The sequence below is a fragment of the Apteryx mantelli genome, chromosome 4 (assembly GCF_036417845.1).
Source record: "Apteryx mantelli isolate bAptMan1 chromosome 4, bAptMan1.hap1, whole genome shotgun sequence".
Lineage (NCBI taxonomy): Eukaryota > Metazoa > Chordata > Aves > Apterygiformes > Apterygidae > Apteryx > Apteryx mantelli.
In genome coordinates this window covers 25,735,426-25,760,514 of record NC_089981.1, presented here as the reverse complement: position 1 = coordinate 25,760,514, position 25,089 = coordinate 25,735,426, and the positions used below count along the sequence as shown (strand labels likewise).

General features: G+C 40.5%; 1 protein-coding gene across 1 annotated transcript in view; it reads right to left on the bottom strand.

The window, feature by feature from the left end:
* The window catches only part of SERGEF (secretion regulating guanine nucleotide exchange factor), a 159,862-nt gene that overhangs the window by 105,315 nt on the left and 29,458 nt on the right, over positions 1 to 25,089 (bottom strand). Inside the window, 1 exon segment of the mRNA XM_067296053.1 lies at positions 13,647 to 13,807. Within this exon segment, the coding sequence (XP_067152154.1) occupies positions 13,647 to 13,807 (161 nt within the window).

Below are 25,089 nucleotides of genomic sequence, written 5' to 3'. Positions count from 1 at the left end.
AAAAAACCACACCACACACACCCCTCCAAAAAAACCACACCACACACACCCCTCCAAAAAAAAAAAAAACCCACACACCCAAAAAAAACTCAAAAAAACCCTCAAAAAAACTCCAAAAAAACCCCCAAAAAATCACACACTACTTTTGATCTCTCCCTTGCCACAAATTAAGAATTCCTGAGTGAACAACATTAAAATATCCTCATTAAAGAGCAAATCTAGAGTTCATATATTTATTTTTGCTAGCTCAAATAGAAAACTAATTTAGCAGCACAGTTCCAATTGTCTCAATGTTTCTGATTCGTTTTTTTCCCCTGAATATCAGCCAACATGTAGTATTGAACACAAAAAGAAAATAAACCAAGAAAGGTAGAAGGAAACCAAGCGTGAGTTATTTGGTGTATTACACATTTTACTCAGTAAACGTATAAGCACACAATAAAAGTGCATCACAGTGAATCACATTTATCTGATATAAATAAATGGATTTCAGAGTTTGGTCCTAATTTCTCAAAGAGCATCAAAATTATTGAATGTTCAGTCCAGTAACATCAAAAGAAAAAACAAAGTGTTTCTGTCTTCAGACTGAAAGGTAAAGCACACGGAGGCTTGCTGCACGGGAAGAGGTGTTTCTGACCTATGTTTCCTGTCGCCAAAATATAATAAGCAGCAATATTGCTGTAAATTCGAAATCCCTTTAGTAATAAAGGTATCTACAAGAAGTTGTCAGTAAGTAAAGGGGGAGGAAGGGAGCACAGGAAAAAAGGTGGAAAGAGCAACCTGAAATGCATGTCTGAATTCAGCAGTGGTACATCAGCAGTCCCTCAAGTACTTAGCATTACTAAATTTGAAGTCCTCAGATAAAATCATTTTATTATGATTATCTCTGGCATGGCAAGCTAAGCATGAACTCAACATAAGTGAATAAAAGCTCTTTTCTCATTGGCTTTCTGCCAATCTGGCTGCAAAATGAGGCCTAACTCATAGTCATCCCTGAAGAACCTGAACACTGTCAGTCTTAGTGCGCTTCTAACCCATATGACCACAAGACATAAATATCTCCATGAACCACACAGAAGAGTGAAAGATGATGCTACACTGCCCTCATTTGTTGGGGAGGAGAGGGGGGTGGTATGCAGATGATTTCTTAAAGACACACATTAAATCTACATCATATCTCGCTTCCAATTTCTGGACAGCTTTTCAGATACACTAAAACAATCCTCTCTTAAAATGATTAAACAGCACCACTGTAATTCATAAATACAGTCTTAATCTTTTCTGGTTTAAAAAAAAAGTGCATTTTGCTGCTGTTTTCACTCCCCTCCGAGCAGCTTGCATTTCAGGATTGCTGCAGCAAGGAAAACTGAAGACGGCAAATTAATCCTGTGAGACTTAATGCAAACTGCTGAAGCAAGAGAGTGCCTTCTATTTCACCATTTCAAGTATCCTCTCATTTTCCAAGGCTGCAGGTCTCAATATTATATTCTGCTTAGGAAGATTCCAGTCCAACATCTAAATTGCACATACAAAACTACACATAAAGTTTTACAACACTGTACGTACTGTAAATGCATTTCCGCAAGTCCCTAAATTTTTATTAGGCTCCATTCTGTGTAACGGAGGTCCCAGATACAAATGCTGCGTTAGCATCAGCAGTACAGAAGCAAAAGTCTTAGAGATGCAATGAAACTTAAAAACTGTCTTATCACAGATTTCCATTTCCTGTCTCTTTGCTTAGCATAATTTCTATTTCCACATGATACAATGATAAGCATCAATTTTGTATTATTTTAAAACAGAATAAGAATCAAATCACAACAGGTGCTATAAAAACAGTAGAAGAAAAGATTGTGGTTTTTTACTTTATGAACAGACTAAGGACATCCGCTCCCACCATAACCGACATGACTTGCATTCCCAGTGAAAACAAGATTCACTGAGAAGCAGAAAACAATTTGTTCTTAAGAAATTGGCACGTAGTTTCAAAGTAAACTTTCCAAACACCATAAAAACTGAATTTTCAGAAGACAGGTTGGTACTTACTAGCTCAAGATCAGATCAGATCACTGATAATAAGACTTATGCTCCTAAATACCCACATCACTGTTGAAAGTAGGAATTGTTTTAAAAAATCTTCTCCTTGTCCAACGATGCCTTCAAGAGCATGAAACAAAGGGTAGAATCAAATAAAGACTCCTGACCTGAACCAGCTCTTCATACCAGTATTCAAGACAGATCATTTAAGGTGAAAAGATCTCCTTGTGCCAATTTCTCTAAATATAAGGAATCCCAGAAACAGATTTGTCCCATGAATCCATGGCAGAACCCCCTGTACATGATGTATCATATTAAGCAAGACAGAGCAACTTTCTTCAGTGGCTACTGATGATACAGCATGTGAAACCAGCATATTGGTGACCAAGTTGTCAGCAACCAACATGGGAAATTACATGCTTTCCCAACTTAACATTCAATTCAGAAACACTTCTATCACTCAAATTTAGGATGTTGAAGTCTCAGCTCAAGCCCCAAAACATCACTAGCTTCAGCTGTACACTAAACCACATTTGGACCAGATTTTTAAGCAGGTTGTTCTGCAGAGCTAATATATTTGACAAAAGCAGAACAAAAGGATCCAGGTATCATCACTGTTCTCCAGGAAATGCTTTTATTTCAATTGCACTTCTCATCCACTGAATTTTCAAGGAGTTCTGATAGCAAGAAACCAACTACAGGACACTGTTCTCCAAGTCTAAACTGCTGAACTTACCATCACAGGTCCAATAGCACTAGAGCTGCTTCTGCTGAGCCCAAACTATTATTTTTCTCCTGGGAAAGGGCTATTATCAAGGCTTATAGGCTCATATAGTGCCACGAACATATTCTCAGCTTGGCTCATATGCAGCCAGATGAGCAACTCCTGTATTGTGGTAGCGATCAGCCTCGATGGTCCAATCCACTGAGCAAAACGAAAAGATGCTTCAGTGATTCTACACTGGGGGGCAAAAAGAGCCATCTACCTAGAGGGTTTTCATGGAAGGAATAGCTACATGATAATTAAAAACAGTGCAATGGTTTCCATTTCACCTCCTGTTCTTATTCACTCACATTTTGAAGAATTCTTGAAACTGCATTCCTCAGAGTCACAAAGCTTTTTTGATAATAAGCAAACTGTTTAATCATTTATAAATATATAGATATTTTCTCCAAAAGTAGTTGCTCCTTTTTGATATTAACTGCTCTATAACTGTGAGTAATGCATCTTTAAGAAAAACCAGGATGTCTTCATCTTTTATTTGTAGTGCTTAAATTTTAAAAAGGGAGCAGGGGTAGTGAAAAAGCAAGTAGAGACAAATTCACTGTTTGCTGCTTCTGGAATCTATGCTTAAAACCCTCACAAGAGTACAAAAGAACAATTCTACTTGTGTGTGTTTAAGTCAAAAACTTTTCCTGAAATTACCAAAGGAAAAGGGCTTTCCTCTACCCAGAGAGAAAAACAAAACAAAGAAAACCATGGGGAATGGAGAAGACATGAGAAAGGGATAATAGGTTTCAAGAATTAAAAATATATCCTGTGCAGGCACCTGTACAAAGAGTAAAGAATTTATAAACACAAAGACAAAATACCACATCCTGGCATACATAAAAGCAATGCCAGAATTACAGAGTTAGGTACACTCACAATGTATCTTGTCATAGCACTTAAGTGAATGTTGGACACCTCAACATCTGTCCCTGACAAAGTGACTGAAACCTGCTAGACAGACATCTACTGTCACTCCTTCCCCTTGTGTTTTCTTGTTAGGTCCAGCAGAAGTTGGCAATTTTAATAGAAATAAGCCAAGGTCTCAGATTTTCAAGGCTTTGAATGATTCCTAAAGCATGAAACCAGCTAACAGTGGAGGCTGCTGGTAAACCTTTGCAACTTAAAGCAGCTGGACAGAAGGGATTTCCACCAAAACAACTACCAGTAAGAAGAGTGGCTATTTAATACTTGTTAATTTAACACCTAAGTGCACACAAACATTAGGCCAAACAATGTTCTGGAAAAACAAGCACATCATAAGAATTCCTCACCCTCTCCCTAAACCCTTGTTACCAAAAAAGGGATCATTTATGCCAGCCATATACCTGAGAACAGGAATGGGAAAAACAAAAGGGAGCTAGAGAGAAAATGGCAAAACTTAGGAGCTGGCATTTTCAGAACCATACTTCTAAGGAAACCAACAATCCTTTTCTCCTTTATAATGAAATACTCCCCCCCCCCCCTTAGAACATTTTTATTTGCATTTTCTATGATAAATAATCCTGCAAAGCATCAGCAACAGGATCATAGGGCTTAGCTATCTTTGCCAATATCTGATTACATGTCATATACACTGAATTTAGTGAGCCCTCTGCAATCAACTGCCAGGCGACTAAGAATAAACCCTTAGGCAGGTTTTAAAATAGGAGACAGTTTAGCACTTTTATCCTTACAGGCTGAGATGCAGCATTTTTCATTTCTTTTCTCCCTCCTCCTCCTCCTTCTTTCACAAACATTTTTATTGACTGTTTGCCGGGCAAACGTTTGGAGCCAGCAGCCACAGGCTGTGGCAGACAGTGTATAAACCACACATGGAGTTCAGAGGCAGCCTCTGCCTTCGACTTCATGGCCTAGATTAGGGGCAAGACAGCCAACAGGTAAAGGAGATCAGGGACCGGGTGGGAAGACTGGCAGGTCCCTGCCATTTTAGCAGGCTACCAAGCACACTAGCCCTTGAAACTTGCTGTGTGCCAAGGTGGGGACAGGGAGTAGCAATATGCTGAAGTATCACAGCAGAAACAGAAGTTTTACTCTTTTCTGAATCTTTCTTTAAACAGAAGCTTCACACTAATTTACAGCATAAGCACAAAGGCCAGGAAGTCTGGCAGAGCTCACAGCTTAAATGACTTCATGGTGAGTGTGTTCACGGGAACACCAAAGCTGCCACCGGTGTAACAAAATGAGCACAATCCAAGTTCAAATCAAATCCAAAAGCTTTAAGCTGAAAGTGGGGAGAAACAGTCAGTGCTGGCCAAAACAGCACTGCCTGGTGAGGTTATAGCCCCATAGCGACAAGTGATTTTGGAGACACCAATGTACCTACTCCAGCAACGGAGCAGTGTTTGAATCGCTCAGGTCTGTCCACCTCAGCCATCCCTAGCGCACCACCCAGCACTCCAGCATTACTCAGACTATTCCCAGCTGCAGAAGATGCAGTATCCATTAAGGAGTAATTCTTCAAAAGGAACACTTTCTCACCATTTTTAAAAGGGCAGGGGGAAACAACAAAAAAACTAATGAAACCACTTCTATTAATGCAAAATAGTGAGCAATTAAAGACAATGTTCCATCAAATTGCTAGGAGAGTAACTTGCACAGTATTTTGACTTGACTAGTTTTTTTTAAACCATTCCCATTATAAAACCTGTCAGCAAAATTGTCAGTGCAGCAGAAGTAAAAGGAAACATCAACAGCATTTTTATACCAGTAAATTTCTTGACCTAAGGTTCTGGGGTCAGGCCGGTCAGCCAAGTAAAACAGATGATTAATCTGACCCCAAATCATCATTTTTGTATTATTTCTCCATCCATGAAAGGAGGTGTGGATGAGAGTCCTTTGCAGAGAATGCTGTAAATTGATAGCTTTGTTCCAGTGCACTACAGTTTCTTATTGATTTTCTCTCATTTTAGCCTGCATTGATTTGTTAATCCCTTCTCCATAACAGTTCTAATGACAAACTGAGAATGAAAAACTACATGCGTTAAGGCCTTTCCTCCAGCCTCTTGCTTCAAACCATAATTCCACTTAGATTAGGAACCTGTCCATACACATACCCTGGGTTAACCCTGACTCGTGCTAGGACACACTTTACAGGGAAATCTTTGTTTAGGCTCTTCATGGATCAAGGCAGCTGGGACAGTCTTAGTGAAGCAGGACAGGATTTCTGCCCTTAGAGAAGCCACCTTCCAAGACTGCTGCTCAAACAGGCTTTGTCATAATACTGAGCAGATTTTTCAAGCAATTTTACAGCACTACACATTAATAGGTATTAACTGCATCATCTATGTGAATGATGCTGGTGAACAGTGATGGCATTCGTTGGTGTAAAGAAATACTTTAAAGGAGCAATGAGCTGGGTCACAATTTGTCCGTGAGCTCAGAGCGAGTAGCAGTCGTGCTGCACTGTTATTAGAACAGTCACGCAGAAGGATGGGACCCACTCAGAGTATTTTTAGTTTAAGGTACAAGTATACACAGATCACAGAGTTATACACAAGACATCTTAGACCCGTCATTTTGGATACTGCTAATAGGCCTTAGCACAGAATGCAAAAACCTCCTTAAATATAGCTGCCAATTTGGCCTCACTCTTATGGCTATGCTACCAGCAGCTCACACGTGTCTGCACAAGCCATGGCCGCTGCAGCAAGCGGTCGTGGTCTCTTTCCATTTCCCCGATACTTTAAGAGACCTGCACATGGGTTATTAATTCGGGCTTCTAACTGCAACAGGCAATCAAATGGAAAAATGTTTATGAAGGTTGAACCCTCTCCCACACTCACATTTGTAACACCTCAGTCATCCCATGCTGGGTCTCCAACTCCTGACTTCATCCCATTTCACTCCTCTCCTATTTCATGCACCTCCTCAGCAAATCAGCCCTTCATGGTCTCCCATACACATTACACCTAGCCTGGTCCTTGGCTGCCACCTCACTGGTGCAGTATCGCCCCAGCAGAGCAGTTTCAGTCTTTTTAAACCCACTCTAGTCTGCAAAAGCAGCAACTGGAGAACCAGTCAACAACTCCAGCCTGTACACACACAGCATACACTAAATGGCCTGCAGTGGCAGTGCAGGAAATCCTCCTTTGCCATCCGCTTAGTGCTGTGAATTTTGTTTCCCTTCTCCCCTTCTGCAATGACAGCTGCAGAGAAATTGGTATGGTGCTATAAGGGGAAGCGCTGTGCTGCGAACCACTGTCTTCTCCTCTCAGCTAACCAAAAGTTACACATCTAGGCCAAGTTGGTGACCTAGGTTCTCCTTATAGACACTAGGAGCAAAGCACCCCATCCTCTCAGCTGGTGTTAAATAGCTGAGCTCGATTTCACCAATTTATTATTCCCAATACGACTGTGACCAGGTTACAAACAGTTTTCATGGAGCAGACCTTAATAGTTCCAGAGTAACTTCTGTTGCTTAACACATCTGTACTCCAAACTTTCAGAAATGACTGTTTGCTGTGTTGCTTTAAATGTCTCTCTTTCAGGCCACAAGGTATTCTTTATTAAATGGGGCCATGTCTTAATGGGATAAGAAAAGCACAGAATAAATGAGATTGCTACCTAGCCAAAAGGTTGTGTTTGAGTTGCAGCAGTTTGTTACCACTCTCACTCTCCTGACAGAAGAAAAGGAGAACCAACCAACCTACAAAGTAAATCATTTTCTTCAGTTCCTGCAATGCAGTTGTAAACCCCTCTTCTCTGTTTTGCTGTTATTGTGTTGCCAGGATTAGTGCTATTCTCCTACACGGCACTCAGCTCACGCAGCTCTCAAACGCACCTCATCTAACACGGGCCCCTTCATTTCCTGTGCAGGTAGCAGTTGCCTTCTCTTGATAAATCCTGTTGTTACCCATGGCCCATGTTAACTGTTTGCTCTTCAGCTTCATCTTTAATTGCAACTCTTCATTTGTACAAACAGTGAATTGGTCTCAGGACCCACTTCTCCAAGACCATTTTTCCTTTATCATCACTTAGGGTCAACTGACAAGCCAAGCAACTGATTTCCACTCTGGCAAGAACCCTTACATTGCCATTTTATCATTGCATATCTCACACACACACACAAAAAAAACACCATTTCACAGAAAACACACACACATACCCCCCACCAAACTCCCACCAACCAGGGAATTCAACAACAGCATTTCTCAGAAGAAATAGATCAAGACCCACCTGAGGAAATACCAGTTCATGGAGAGAGGGGGGAGAAAAAAAAAAAAGACTGCATTACCTGTTTATAACCAGAGAAACTATGCATCATTTCTACTGAAGAACTAGGATAAATTAATTAATTCTAAAGCACAGCAACAAAACCACAACCTTGCGTTTCAAATCACTGCAGCACCTCCTCTTGTTTGAATAAGCACAAAAATAAATGCTGCTGTATATTGCTCTCATTCGAAATGCCGTCTCAGAGCACAGGCTTCTCGGCATTATGGGGTTTTTACCATTTTGTTTTCTTTAGACTGAGATTGTTTAACAAATCTTTTCCTTTCTGCAACAACTCTGAACTAAACTAACAGCTCAGCAGGATTCTAGTGTTTCTCTCCAACACAGCTTTTACGCAACAGATTTTGGTTGTTTAAGGAGCTCTCATGGAGCCTAGGAAATTTAGAGGACCTGACTGGAGGATCCAGGTTCCAGACTGCTCTGTTGACGAGTTCCTTGTGAGAGACCTCAGAAAAATATCCTATAAACAATTCACAGCCCAAGGAAAGTTCTCAGAGCCCTGGGGAAGACAAGGAGTTTAAAAGACCCCACAGGGACTTTTTCTAATTCTGCTTTTTTTTGTCCTATAAGCACTGTAAAGGGTCAGCCAAGAAATGAAGTCCAAATTCGGAAAGACTTCTTTAAGAAAAGCATGACACTTTCTCTTAAATACCAAATACAGTCCAAACGTAGTATGGAGACAAAAAAGGTCATAATGCATCTGCCTTACAGGTTATTATGAGACATGTCTAAAATACTAGATGAAATGTAAAATTGGCCAAAGCTGCTAAATACATAGTAGCAGAACTGTGACTACAAGCCCTGTTTTTGCTTTCCCCCTAAATTCACACAGTCCAAGTCCAGTTTTCCTGACCTTCTCTGAGGTACAGTAGACAGAGCTATAGGATCATTGACAGGTCTCCTGAAAGCCTGCCATTGACCAGCAAGTCCAAGAATCACATTCACTCTCTGTAACAAGAAGAGCAACTTGCTGCTCCAGAGCATCAAGCATGATTGGCAGCCAAGAAGCTCCAACACTACTATAAACCATTGCTTACCAGCCTATAGTGTCAAGAGTCTATTAATTCTCTGAAGCTGCTGAAGGCAACCTCTACTTGTCCTTGCCAGAAGGACCTCACAAGCCCACCAGTCTTTGCAGAAGAACAGGCTGTTGCTTCTCATTCCATAGGGACCTCTCCTACTGAAGGATCCCCAGTTGGAGAGGTCAGGTAGCTTACGTATACATTTAGTGAAAGTCACACATAGTAACCGAAACACAACGCAGATCAGAGTAATCTGACCTACCTGGAGCATGCAGACATTGGCCAACTCTCCCTTCAGGCATATCACAAATGAGAAAGCTTAAGGAACAGAGGGCTGGAGTGGAACATGGGACCTGGGATCTTTGCTTTGCAGCTGGCTTGCTGCATCACCTGGAACCCTTTCACTTCTATTTCTGCTCCCATCTACTACTCATTTTCCTGATTGGCTACAAACATTGCAGACTAAGAACCACCTTTTACCATGAACTTTTCCAGGGCCCACCTCTGTCATTCAGCTAGGAGTTTTAAGGTGAGCTGGGAAATCAGAGGCATAAGAAACGGCTTAAGCAAAATGTTATTTTTCAAACAGCACTTTTACTGAACTATATTCTTGACTTATCTAAGAGTTATTGAGCTTGTAAGGAAAGGAAAATTAAAGAGACTTTTTTACACTTTATCTCCTTCCCGAATACCCAAAGTTTTTTAATCAGCTTAGTGACTCAGTTAACACACATATGTTCTCAAACACTGAGCAGTAAAGATCCGGTTTAGGAAAGTTAAATCTACTTTTTTTCCCTCTCCAACAGAAATACAAGTCTCTTCTGTTCTGACCATTCAAAATAAAGAACACAGCCACAGCTATTTACAATACCAAACCAATGAGCATACAAGAGCCACACACACATCACAGAGATGACATATTTAATACTGTCAGGTTATTTCTCAATAGGTTCCTTAAAATCTTCAGCTGCAGCTTTACCTACAAAGAAGGCCCTAGCAATCTCCTCTGAGAAGTCAAAGTACAAAAACAGTTGTCATTTTTTTCTAAACCAAGTTTCCATTTCTCAATATTATTACATCTTTATGTTTGGTATTTTAAGGTAAAATGATGCTTAAACAGTCATAACAGTCAACTAATTACTGTTATTAGAACAGATCTCAGATTTGTTTACCTTGTAGGTAGATGCTTAATAGTTTGCAATGCAAATGGGGGAGGGGGACAGAAAATATAGTAAAAACGCACAGATATATTTCAAAGACCTACAACTAAACAAAAGCATCACATTATGGCAACAAGGAGTGAAAAGAAAAAAAAAAGAAAGCAAAGCAGTGATAACCAACTGTGGAGGGCCATGGGAATATACGCATTCACGATGATATTCCCCAGGGCGGGAGGGAAGTCACACATGGGATGAAAGAACACACTGAAACTGTGGATCACAGCAGGATCAGGAGAAGCACAGCAGGTCCAGGCGCCCACGCTAGCCCACTATTTTCATTCCCTTGCACAGCTGGCCCCTGCACACCATAAAGATTCGAGTTGGATGACAGAGGAAGAGAGGTTGGAATTAAGCCTGAGAAACCATGTACCCAAAAATGACAGCGTAACAAAGAACAACATTATTTCATTTCTCAGCTGAAATTCCTGATCTCCCTCCTCATAAAGGTATAATCTTGCAAAGCTTTCTCTCATTAAGGATATGAAGAAGACATGGCTTCATATGAACAGGGCCACATGTCCAAATTCCATCCAATTTAGTGAGAAGAGTTCAGCCCTGCACACTGACTTCTCACTTGTTTATTGCTGCAGCAAATGTTTGCTGCAATATGAATGACATGCTGAACATACCACGAACAGTAAAGCGATAGCTATTAAAACCAAAAATATCAAACAGACCGGGAACGCATTTTGACAAGGAGGAAACATTAAACCAAGTCTTTGTAACATTTGCTAAATACAGAGGCTCATCATATTTCAGACCATTTGTGTTTAATTGTCCTTTCATCTGAAGAGCAGTGGATATGAATGCACATCAGGCAGCAGATGAGTCAGATGTTCTGGAGAGCTGCAATCAAGGACGCCCCACAACACCAGAGCCCTGCATGCATAATGTCTTGCACAACTGACTTCTGCTACAGCCTGAAGTTTCTTTTCCCTGCCTCATCCTATCCCATGACAGTCATGCACCAAAGCACTGAAAGGAAAATAATAAATAGGCCTGCAGTCTCATAATTCACAAAGTTTAAACACATGAGACTCCAGGAACCTGACGTCCGCACTCTCTCTTCAAGAGGTAAAGCTAATGCAGGAAGTCTTCTAAAGCTGCCATGGAGGCATACTCACACTGGTATAAAATAATCTAATCTTATGCTTTTGTTTTACCATTTCTTCAACAAACAAGAACAACAAACAAAAGGATATGCTTCTCAAGGTCAATGTCTCCAAATGAACGTGTGAGATGAAGTCAAACTCCGAATGGAATAGGTAACCCAAAACTTCAAAAATAGTTTTTGAGTGGTAATTACTCAGGATGTCATAGTAATTTCAACACGCAGAAGGGAGAATCCCCACCCTTTGGGGGAGAAAGCAGATAAGCCATAGGTACAGAGACAACAGGCAGCACAGGAGATTATTTTAAGGACAGCACAGTAGAATTTAACTAGATTTTAACTTCAATTCAGTGCTTTGTGCCTTTTGTACTCTGTCCTCTAATTCTTGAGATCAGTTTCTCCATTTTAGTTTTTAATAATACTAACTTAAATGCAGAGGAAATCAGCAGACCACAGCTTGGCCAAAAGTTCAGTTCGATCATTTAAAATGACACAAAGACAGGCTGAGGATAAGGATTATATTAATTTTAAGCCTTATTTGTTAAGTCGGCTCTCCGTATTAAAATACTAATCAAAGTTGTTAATCCATGGTAAATATGGAAAAGAATTCGTCCTCTCTGCATTCATTTTAATTCAGCTCTCAAATTGGACCTCTCCAAATAACAAAAGGAAAAGGGATAGTTTGTGGTAGACAAGAAACAGCTAAGACTTATACCTATTCCACATGGCCTACATATTGCAATTTAAAGGCAATTTTAAGCAAAAAATTTTGACTCTTGAATTATTTCGTAACTTTGAAGTGAAGTAATTCAGGCTCTTATTATCTGCTTTTTCCTTTTCTCATCAATACAGCTCCTCTCAGGGTACAAACGATGCTTACTCTTGATCATGCTCTTCTTAAGTCATCTCCACACTGCTAGCTCTGCAAAGAATGATGCCTGCTCCAGAGCACTGCCATTGCTAATCACTCAAATCAGGTCTCTCACAGGCCTGTAAGGAGGAACAGCACTGAGGGCAGCAGAATGAAGATGAGATTGCTTTTACTCCTCCTTTTCAAGGAATATATGCGACTGCATCCCTTTCATTCGCCTTCATGGATCACTTGTCCTGCCAAGTGCAAGTCTCTCCAGGCAAAGCTATGGCTGCCTTGGCTTTGTGCTGTACGAGGAACAACAGAACTTCATACTCGAGGCATTGCCCAAAGCACAAATAAGTAACAGCATGAAATAGATGCAACAGTGGTGTTCTTTGTTGATATTTAATGACAAAAATAGGGACACCAAACAAAAAATGGGCAAGAGCAGTTTGAGACTCACTGGAGTCAACACTTGACTGGAGGAATTATTCACTCCTGCAGCACCCTGGACTCTGAGGCTCCACTGCACATCTGTGAGTACTCACGTACACAGAACAAGGCTCACGATTGGAAAGGGCAGAGGCTGGCTCTTCTAACAAAAGACCTGTCATGAAACACTCTACCAGGGACTGAGATGCAACACACACCTCAGAGCTGAAGTGGTCAACCTGCACCCCCTTGCCTTTGACCATCAGCTTCCCTGCAGAGATGTATGCATTTTGACTGGACATCTGCCTATATAAGACCTACATATTGCCTCCCAACAGGCTGCATCTCAGCCACAAAAAAGCTTGCAGGTAGTACAAGCTATATGTTGTGCCAGACTACAGCCAACACCCTGAGCCCTTGAGTAATGTTTTCTTTCTTATCTTCTTTGTGTTTTCAGATAGGTCTCTGTCTCAAATTAGCCATATGAAAAGAAAACCCACAATACCACTCAAGGATGTTACAAGGTAAATAAATATTCATGATGTGCTTAGACAGCCGGAGATAGAAGTTGCTACATTTTTATTATTTGTCTGCTAGAGAAAGGCCACTGGTTAAACAGTTAGAGGGCTCCAGACAAAAGGAGCACAGCAGCGGGGCAGGGTCCCACCTCGTCTGCTACACTTCATGACAGTTGCACCTATTTCCTGAACACAGTATTATCTGAGAGAATTCAGCATCTTTAGTTAGCGGTAACTCTGTTTCTACCAAGGCAAAAATCAATTTCCGAATGCAAAAGCCTTTTACAAATTTGAAACAATTGCATCATGTAACTCCAGAGCTTACAGGAAAGGCAGGGAGGGCTTTTACTGCAGCATTTGGAAAAGTTCTATTAGGAAACTGCTCTGATTATCTTAACACACAAAAAACCTGGGGGGGAGGGGGGAAAGATGGTAATTTTCTTCCTTACCTGAGATGCTCCATCTAGGCAAGGCACTGGAACAGGGATGTTACATAACCGCTCCAAGTGTTGCTCAGATCCTCTGCACGCCTCCTGTCCATCGGGAGCCCCTGCACGCCTTCCAAGCTGCCCGTAGTCTGCTCTGCCCCAGGTGAATACCTTGCCAGTTTCTAAACACAAAACACATTTCAAGATTATTTATTCATCAGGGCCATGGAACATCTAGATACCAATTCAAAACTAGAACAAACCTTAATGTATTTACTTCTAGGACCATAATAAAAAAACTATTAAAACTAAAAACATTATGATATACTTCTCAGTTACTCAGACTTCAATAACTCACTTTCCAACAGAATGCCATCTTTGGGGTGGCTTGGGCTGTAAGTGAAACCATCTCAGTAAAGCTGCATAACCTATGTTTGCATACAATACATACACTTCAGTTATACAACAGACACATTTTTAGCTTAACAAAAGCACACACAGAACAGTTTATTCTGAAGCCTAAAAGATTCTTCTTGCTTCCAAATATTTGCCATAGAGACATCCATCCCGCGTCCTGTAGTTAACTATAAGGCTTGCATTTTCCTCATAGAGGATACCTTCTGTCACAACTTCTGTTAGCAGAGAAATGGCTCTCAGGACAGCAACTGGTTAGTTAGGAACATCACCACAGTTGTCATTAAGCATTGGAAATGCACTGATTTGTTTTCCCAGGAATCACACATTGGCCATGAAAAGGTTACTTTAAGTGAAGTCAGCAGTATTCAAATCATCCCTTGCTCCACATAACACACTGGGGTCAGTGCTGCAGGACCATCATGCATAAATCCATGCTCAGGTCTGGATAACATCCAAAGAGCAATTTTTTTACTTTCTGTTCTTAAGAAATGAAGAAATAAAACACTAAGTGCCAGCTTTATTTTGTTAATGAAGCAACTAGATCTCTGCAGATAAAGTCATGAAAAACTGTCCCTACTGAGCTTCCGATTCAAAGGCTGCCTAGACACAGCATAAACAGTATGTTCTCAGCTTGGTTTTAACTGGAAGCAGCAACTCACATTCCAGCCCAGAAAACCAGAAGTGACCTTGAATTATGTACATACTTAAGCTGAGCCTCAAACTCCTCTCCAGACTTGAGCTCAAGCAAGTCATCAAGTCAGTCATAAGCCAAACAATCATTTTTTCTCAATTCTATTTCAAGTCAAGCAGCTAAGCTTGAACCCACACACACGCTTCTCCCCTCGTCAGTCAGTGCAGACCTACCCCATGGACCACCCGGGAAAGACGACTGGGGTTTTATTAACATATGCCGTAACACAGACCTTTGGAAACCTAACCACCTCCCTTTCCCTTTGGTGCTGTTCAGCTGTCTTGGAAGGGGCAGGGGTGGGCATTGCTGCTCTGTGGACTTTAAGCTGATCACGTATCTTACAAATAAACTGGAAATCTCCAACTTAAACATATTTAAACATACAAAAAGTATATGCATCTTCCTTGGAAATCTGCTAACAGTGGCTATCTTTCATTCAGACCTTTACATTTCTTCAGTTTCATTCTCTCAGTTCACTGATAACGCTTCCCTGAAACAATTAAGTGATAAAATTAGTTGCCCTTTCCTTTCAAGGGCACAGAGATTTTCCTCCTTTGGAGCTTCCCAGCACTTCAGGGAAAAGAGACCAGTCACATACTACTTTTGATACAAGAGATGTCTTTCAGTACAGTAACTTCACTTTGTTAGGTTAAAATCATTAAAACAAGTTTTATTAAGCAAATTGTCAGCATACCTTAGAGAGATTAACAGTTTGCAGTTGCATTTAAAAAAAAAAGTAGCATATTTAGCTTACACTTTGCATAAACCTCTGCTAAAAAACCATCTGCAGCTGCATAAGTGTTGCAAAAAAGCTCCTACATCAGTATGTAGTAACAAATTTAAATGAAGACTTGGCCTCAGGACTTTTCTATCAGACCAGCTTACTGCACCTATTCAGAACCATATCAGTGGACTAAAAAAGGACGGCAGGCAGCTCTATTTTGCATCAACTACAGGAACAGAAGCTGAGTTTTATGGAATTTAAAGCCAGAAAGAGCATCTGTATCATCTAGTTACATCATTAATATATCACAGGCTTTCAAATTCTACCCAGGCATTGCTGTATTAATCCCAAGGACTGTAGTTTAACTAAAGCATTTCAACTTTCAGAAGCCAAAGGCATTGACTGCAACAGGCAAAAGCATCAGCTACCAAGAAGGCCTCTGGACAGGTAGGTAGTGTATTTGATGCTACAGACTCAAATCCTCATACACAACCTATAAGAGGTTCACATCAGTCTAACTTAGAGGAAAAACTCTTTCCCAAACCCCACTGAAGTGCTCCACTTGGGCCCAGACACAAGAACAGCAGCCACGCATCTAACAAAGATGGTCCTTGGCACCATCACATCAGAGCACTGCTCCATCTCATCTCATGTCTTTCCTGCTGTTGGTGTCTGTGGATTCACATGAAGGCAACCTAAAATCCCAGGATTTCCCTAACCAGGTATCGGCTAGGAAAGCGATCTTCCTGCCCTGTAGGTCACCTACAGCAGAAACCAGGCAGCAGACCTGATCACCATCCGTGCCATGACGATAAGCTGCTAGAGGGAGCTCAGCGCAAAGCAGGCAAGTCTGGAGCCTGAGCAGAGAGAAGCACAGGGGTCTGCAGCTCCCCAGGTTGCAAGATCAGGGCAAAACACCACAACCAGCTACTCTGAAGTCAAATTAAACTCCCTTATGAATTTAGGGCTAGCAAGTCCATCATTCACCCCAAGATGCTGTTTCCATATTCAACTGCTCTTAAAGAAAAAAAGACAACCACCGCCACCACACACACACACCACACTCCACATATCCCTTTCTTTTGTCAGGTTTTATTTGTCTAATTATAGTTGCCATCAACCACCTACTTAGTCTTGGTGAGCAATGACGAAAAAAGCCCCTCTCCCACTACCTACTACCTTTTCCGTGTGCTGTTTCTCTTTTTCCCATTGCATGGAATGTATTGGACTCCTTAAGGCATGCTCAGCAACTCTGTTATCAGTTTTTCAATTTTTGTAGCCCTACATTGAACTTTCAGCAGTAGCACCAAGTTGAAACATAAGCAGTAGAACTGGAAACCATATAACCTAGTGGTTTTATTCCTCCCCAAGCCTTAAACACTTTGAAGTACTCATATCTACTATTGCAAATTATTCCAATAAATACAGCAGAAATAAAGAATGTAAGCGTATTTGCAGGATTAAATACAGAGACACCAATAATGTTTAGCTACAACAAAATGCCTTCCATCCACATTGTTCTCTGACTGGACAACCACAGAACTACCTACACACCCAAAAACATGTAGAGCCTTCACGAGTGCAACCCACAAGACTACTTACAAACAGAAAGGAATTGTGACAAATTCACTTTGTTGTCATTACAAGGGGAACAAGTTTAGGGTGGCAATTGGTAGGCAAACATGGAGAACATCCATTCAAAAAACAAAAATCAAGTAAACTAATTTTTGCTTACAAGAAATTTGTTAAAGCCCAAAGATTAGATAAGCAGCCAACTTTCTCAGTTTTCAGAACAGCTACTCTAATCAGCAGGAATTCATTCCCCAGAGCCGCTCCTGTTTGGTGAGCATCCCCCCTCCCACACACAGCCTCCTGCTAGTGGTCGGCTGTTCCTTCTTTTCAGCAGGATACATCTGCCATGGGATCCTTGAGAAAACAAACAAAAAAAAACTTTTAAAAAAATTGTTTTTTCTGTGAGAGATCCTAACAGGAGATGATTTAGAAGAGTCTTCTTTATGAAACACTGATTATATTTTCAGCAATCAAACAAAATCTCAGTCTGAAGTGGAAATTTCAGGCTGAGGCAACACCAATGCATGGAAAATTCCAACCAAAAAGGTTAAAGTCTTGTCAAAATCCTAAGCAAAAGAAAGCACTGAATTATGACAGAGAGTGCTAAGCAATTGTAATGAAATGTATTGCTACCGTGCTGCTTATAATATAGATGGTATTTTAAAATGTTCTAAAAATATTTGAGAAAAAGACATTAGTCATATGGAGTAAGGAGGTTGCAGAATGAATTACTTAAGAATGAAGGGTGATATAACAAGGAGTGTTGGTCTAATATTAGAAGAGAACAGTTTTTAATTAGAAGTCAGGAAAACATACACAGTGATGAGTCAACTGGACAGAGAATACATCAACCATTGAAGTAGCAGAGGCATCAGAAAATGAGGTATTTTATTTCAGACTCTATATAGTAAAAGGGCATAAAAGGCAGGAGCTATTTCTACAACTTGTGGGAAAAAAGAAGCATACAATGTTGGAAAGTTTTTCCAGTTCTCTGAAGACACTAATGATGCTTGGTAAGACCTTGGTCTTGCCGTGTTCTGAGCATGAATGCCCCAGTTCAGAAAGGCACTTCAGCTACTGCTCAACTGAGCATCCACATTGTCCAAGCTGACTTCATTGCGACTGTTCGTTTTTCCACCAGGCAAACGCTACCCCAGATAAGGGCCACAGCGTTCACTACCGTTTGGAATCGAGGAGCAATAGATACAACTCATGCATTCTCTGCCATTACAGCGAACAACTTGAATGGAACAAACATGCAGTACAGCAGTTCAGAGAGCTAGGAGAACACGACAGAAGTCACAAGGTTAAAACAGAAAAACTTTCCAACAGCCCCCCTAAATCAATTATATCTATAGTACATAACAATACGCTACATCACTCCAGATTCTACAAAGTCACAGACCTAGCTGCAGTTTCCTCCTGCTCTCTGAACTGCAAAGAAAGCAGTCTGTGTCAGCGTACAGACAGCGGCAAATCATCTAACGCAGCATCACAGCCCTTACAGAATACGGATGAAGGTATGCACATTATTCAAGTGCTCGTGGCACTATGCTAGCCATCCACTGTCAGAAAGGCTCCTCTGCATTTTCTTCAAACCTTCATCCTGTCCTAATGCTACTACAAAGCATAGGCAGTTGAGAACGGCCTCAAAATTACAAGTTTCACAACCTTCAGAGCTGTGAACCTTCAGATTTTGTGAATCTAGCCACACTACATAAAGCACTTCCAGTTTGCTTCCTGCCTGACACTGCAGCTCTTACTGTGCTGCTTCATGCTGCTGCTGTGGATGTAGAGTATGTTATTTTTCCCTTTTAGCACTTTCTCAATCCATCTGCTCAGCCATATAAATATTTGGAGACAAATATCAATAAAATATCCATTTTGGTCTTAAAAATAGGTCTGTTTCACTGTTAAACAGCAGGAAAATAGGGACCCTGGAATTTACCTATTTTCACATAGATTCAGCTACATCTTTATATGAATTTTCCTGTTCTAAGATAATATCATGATTGCACTAGTTTTATCTCCTTGAAGCATCTATTCAGTATCCAGACATGCTTTGAACTACCCTTTCATAAATACTAGATGAAAGAGTTCACCTAGGTTATCTCAATTCATGGCTGCATTAACAATTACTTTGCAAATGAACTCTGGATAGTCACACTGAATGCTTCATCTTATTCAAATCTGAAATAGAAAGTTCTATATAGAACTCCTAATGCCTCCTTTCACATGAAAATTCACAGGTGCACACATTAAAAATTGATATTTATGAGCCGCTTCTGACTTCTCCCTGCCCAGCACAGGACAAACCAGCACCTTTCCCACTAGAACAAAGGCAACAGGACACCCTTGTAGAAGAACATCCACTCAACCTTCCCTAGTCCTTGTTGGCTGAAGACAATTTTAATCTGCTGCTGGAGACCACGCATCACTGCAACACCTACAGCCCAACACTGCTACCCAGGCATGGGTTCCTTACACAGTGGGACCAGCTGCTCTGACCGAGCTTTAAAAGGCCCCTTCATCCCTTCACACAGGAGTCCAGTGTAGCAGCGCTGCTCATGGCTCATCATCTGTACTCTTTCTATGACTTTGTTACAGACTTCTGCATATTCATATAATATGATAACATTGCTGAAATTTTTACCCTATTCATCTGTATCGCTTACAAGAAGCGTATCACCAGAACACAAACCTATGCACAGCCTTGTGGTCACGCCTCTTCACAAAGATTCAGACAAAACAGCGAGAGTACCTCAGGAAAGACAACAGTGACCCTAGAGACTGTTTCAGTTGTCACTTCCAGCCTTCTGCAGTCACAGATTACAATACACACCTAGTTCAGGAGGGTCCACACAGCATCCACTCAACATGCTGCAGCCCACTAAAGCATCCAAGCACCCCATAGTTAGGTTCAAATCTGCAACAAAAGGCCAAAAGTCACAAGAGTTACAGGAACCTTAAGGGTATCACCAATACTCCTGCAGTAGCTATGGATGTGTCAGTTGGGACTCCTACATGCTTCAAGCAGGCCAAAAATTTCTGCTATTCTGAGCTACATTGGAAGCCCACAAATCTGGTGACAAGAAGTTTATGAAAAGGACACGCCAACCAGGCGCCTAAAGGATTTCACACCACTAGTATCAGCATCTCATGCTGCAAACAACTGGCTTCCCACTGTGGCTCATCTCTATTGCTTCAAAAGACAACAAAAATAAAGGGGGGAAAAAACAAAAAGAAAAGAAAAGAAAAAAAAAACAGCCCAGGAGCCAATCACACATTGTGAGAGAAAATTTCAGCCAGCCAGAAGGAACGCTGTTGCACACCATTAATGCAAACAGATACGCTATAAGGGAATATTATCCAGTCTCCTTTCAGAAATTCCCAAAGATATAAAAATATTAGATATGTCCAAGGACTCGGATGACAATGCAATATAATGGAAAATAGTAAGACAAGTAAAGCAATTAGCATGTAGGACCCTCTCTAAGGAAGGACTTTTGGACTGTAACCGCTTTTAGCACAGATAAAATTTTTCAGGGCACAGACTGAGAACTCCTTAGGCAACAGCTCACATCAAGACAGCCTGAGAAACTTTGGGCACAACTGCTGGTTCTCACCCCTAGGCCACCCCTCTGCACTGTGCAGAAACATCTATTTATGAGGGGGAAGGTAAACCATGCTAGGGAATTGATCTGGCTGAAAAATAACCCAGGAAATGGGAGCATGGCAACAGCAAGAGGTGCAAAAGGCAGTGCTGTATTAGGTCAATTTAATATTCTATATGATAGGATAGAGATGACTTGCAGCTTCACATGACATGCTAAGTTTATCATGCATTTTTACCATTATATCCATTTCTATCAGGACTGTCAACATCATTTAACATTTAAACAGCTTTGACTTTCATTCATTAAAAAAATAGATCAGTGAAGCTTCTTCTTTTTTGCTTCCATAGTTACACCAAGTTATGCCTCAAGATGGGCAATGTTAATGGGATTATTCAAACACTTAATTGTATGCTTCACTGCTTTGAAAGATTGGGCAAAAATATCTTGGGAGTAAGACAAATTCAAAGCCTCTCCAGATATTCTGGAAGTCCTATCTACACATTTGGGTTTTAGAGTAGATGAAGGCTGATTTATGTTAGAGGACAACTGGAAATCTGAAGTGTCACATGAAGCTCTGAATAAACTGGAAGAAAATTAAAGTCCGAGATATTAAATGTTTCTACAGTTGTGTTCATACTGCTGATAACAAACAGTTATATGATCTTGGCTCAAAAAAAAAAAAAAAAAAAAAAAAAAGGATTTCTACCAGCTATTACCACATCAAGTCCACGCAATCATGAAACAAAGCTGGGAGGGAGGGGTGCTAAACCACCTATCACACTTTGTATTCATTCTGCAAGATGAGAAAATTCCTTTCTCATTTCTCTCCACTCATGATTAGAGAGTCATGACTGCCTCACCAGCTGTGCCGCTGGCTCATTTTAAATTCAAACTACGATACATATCTCACTTTTAGACTTTTAATAGCGATGTCTTAAAATGCAGATTGCTGCCTAAATTTAGTTACATGATTAAAAACAAATCTAACTCATCTCTACCCTGCAAACAGAACTGCTGCATTCAAGGTTCAATAGAGGGCTTAACTCTTCATCTAAAAACAAAGTCCTAACAAAAAAGTATCAACGGAAAAGGAAAAAATAAAAAATAAAAGAAATCAAAGCACAATTTGGCCATGCCTCTAGAAAAGCAAGGATGCATAAAACATTAACCAGCTACGGAAAACTATCTGCAAATACATCATAGTATACTATAAGGTTTTTGTTCTGTAGTTCTGCAAATAAATTCAGCACTATGTTACTACAGCAGTATGAGTCATACACTTTTACTGACATTCTATATTTATACCTCCATGCCCTTCTGCACTGTTACATGCTTCCTTCCATACAGGCCTCCCTAAGCTGGAATCTCCCTTCCTGCTGCAGTCAAGCATCTCTCCCTCTAGCATTCCCCAGAAAATTAATATTAATTGATATTTCTTTCTAAAGACTTATGGAATGATTGTTAAACACTATTTTGAAAAAGCAACATCCTTGAACTATTGTGACATAAAATGCTTTTATTTTTTCACAGCGATTTTATTGTACCTTATTTCCTACTTCTTGTCTGTAAATGGACTGCTCAAACTTATTTTCTCAGAGGCAAGATCCAGGTCTTATTTCATCAGGCTTATAGCAGCATGGTGCTACAGAAATAATCTTATTCAGAGATTATAAATTACAGAAAGTGGTGTTAAGTATAACTGTTTTCTACCTCAACTTATAAGAAGCATTACCTATGGCCCCAACCTTGCAAGCATTTGCGAATCTCCAAATGCACGCTTGCGTTCTCCAACTGCGGAGAATGCAAGTGATCCTGTTCGTCTCAATATCCCATTGCCTTCTGAGACTATCTAAGAAGGAACAGGCACCTGTCTACAAGAGATAAACAAAGTGAAGGTAATTAAGTTCCCAGAGCTAATATTTACCTTGTCAAAGGACTTGAGGGCATGCTGTAGATAGACAGACACAGAAATAGCAGAAGAAACACTCTGTAAAATGGGAATCTACAGAAGAACTGAGCTTTTTTCCTCTTGTCCACAAGATGCACTCTTAAGAGCAAACATTCAGAGACCTTTCAGACAGAGATTTCACTAGATAACAAGCCTCAGACATGCGTAATTCTGAAGAATAAGCCTCAGACATGATATCCAAAGAGAAACAGATAGCATAAAGAAAGAGAACATTAGATGTCCAGTCCTGGGACTTGCTAAGCAGCTTTAATTTTCTCAGCAGTTCCCAGAAGCAGCTAAGGGAGTTCTACATCCTATGGAATTCAACCCTAACTACAGTTCATTCTTAAAAAGTAAAGTACCAGGAAAAGGACAATATCACACAAACAAAAATAGCACCTTCAGGGCCTGGCAGGAGATTGCCTGGCTTGTTCAGATGGGGCCAGAACCATAAGGTTCAACTACATGCCACCAAGAGCGAGCTGGTCACCTCAGAGGAGCAGCCACAACTGTGGCATTCTCACTGACAGGAGGAACAAAACAGTCAAGCAGATGGGAAGGAGAACTCGCGTCCTTTGAAGCCAAGAGATGAACACTAAGCAATCATGTGATGGATTCCCTCTGGAATTACCCCATTTTTTCCCTTCCCCTGAGAGAGGCTAAGAGTTTAAGAGCATGGAAAAACCATGCAATTCCACCTCAAGCTATGTATGGGAAAGATGGTTAATATCAAGGAGACTGTGAGGAGAGAAGGGACAGGTGTAACTAGCTGCATAATGGTGGAAGTATCTAAACGCCATTTATGCCCCTAAAAATTTCCATCATCTAGTAGAACTTGTTACACAGCTACCAGTTTCCTGCCATCTTGTTCCAGCTCACCCTTCTAACCCACTGGAATTCACATATTAAGAGACTAAGTGTGAGGTATTGCCAGCACTTCAGAGCCATAATTTAGTGTGGAAGTTTAGTGATGGAAATGCTTCCGCTTTTGTAAATACTCTTGTATGAATGCAATGCAAATCCCTCCCACAGAGAAATTTGTGGCACCCTGCATGGAGGGAATTGTATTAGTGTAGTTCACTTCTGATGTTTCCCAAACAAAGCTACAGCTCTCCACAACATCCTCTGCATAGCTACAGCATTCATATTTGGTTGCAGTGCCAGCACATCTATGGTTATGGGTTACCCGAGCACGTGCATAGACAGGGTTGTCATGTATGTATAAGTGTGCCATGCTGCCTGTTCGTAAGACAGTTTTAAGTTCAAAACAGAGAGGAGAGAAATAAGAGCTTTTCCCCTTAGGAGTGAAAAAGGAACAACAAAAATGAAAAGAATAAGAACAAAAAGCTCCTGGTGCTTCATGGCCTTCTTTGCTCTGGCATTAAAAAGGATGTTGATTGAAAGAAGCGGCGCCATCAAATTCATGCTTCACAGAATACAACGGGATAGGACAGCTTGGACAGGCGTCACAAGTTTTCTCTTGCCATAAAGCAGGTGGCCAGATGGGGAAGAGTCATCTGCTTATTCTGAAGTGAAAAGCTTAGAAATCAGACACTCAATTTTACATATCAAGTTTGTGTCTACCAAGGATCAGTTCATTGTATGGTCTTGAATCTCAAGGCCATGTGGAGACCAGGTTTTGATGAACACTGCTACAACACAGCTCTAGAATCAGAGAAGCTTTTAAATAACTACTCTAGATTTTGAAATCAGGCACAGTCACCATTCATTTCAACTACTATTTTCTGCCTGTGCATGCCCACAGTGTTTTGGGGTTTTTGTTTGTGTGTGTTTGTTTTAAATCTCTAGCTAAGTGATCAAGCAAGAAGAGATGATCACAAAAGGATACAACACCTTACTTTGTCCTGGCTGACTTGTCAAGACGATTCATCAAGACAGATGGACTTCTGGCAATCCACACTGCCACCCCTACATCGTCACCATAGCTTGACCTTCTCTTCTGGCAGTTTTAACATCCATTTTCTCTTAAATAGACTGCTTCAAATCAGCTATAACTCTAGCAGGCACAAGCCTGAATGAAAAAAATTATCTACAGGGAAATTCATACAAAACACAGGATGGCTGTTATCAGGTCCAAAAATCAAAACAGAAAAGTAAAGTGAGAACTGCCAAACTAAATTTTAGTTTGCTAATTATTTGAGGTGGAAGAGATGTAGGAAAACATATTCTTAAAGGAATGAAAAAATATATATATATAAATATATAAAAACACACTATAGGAATGTGTGTGTGCATGTGCACATGTATAGAGAACAACAGCGTAGCTTTGAAAAAGTTTTAAAAAAATTCTAGAACAATAAGATTTCCTAGATTCATAATCAAAAGATCTTAACAAAAATGATAAAGCAATGTCCCTGAATAGATCAGTGTCATCTTCAAAAGTTTTGCACAATTTGTCTTTTTAATAAAAAGAGAGCACAAGTGAGAATGAGTTACTAGAGGAAACTCCTCCCAGGTTTTATTCTGCACAAATC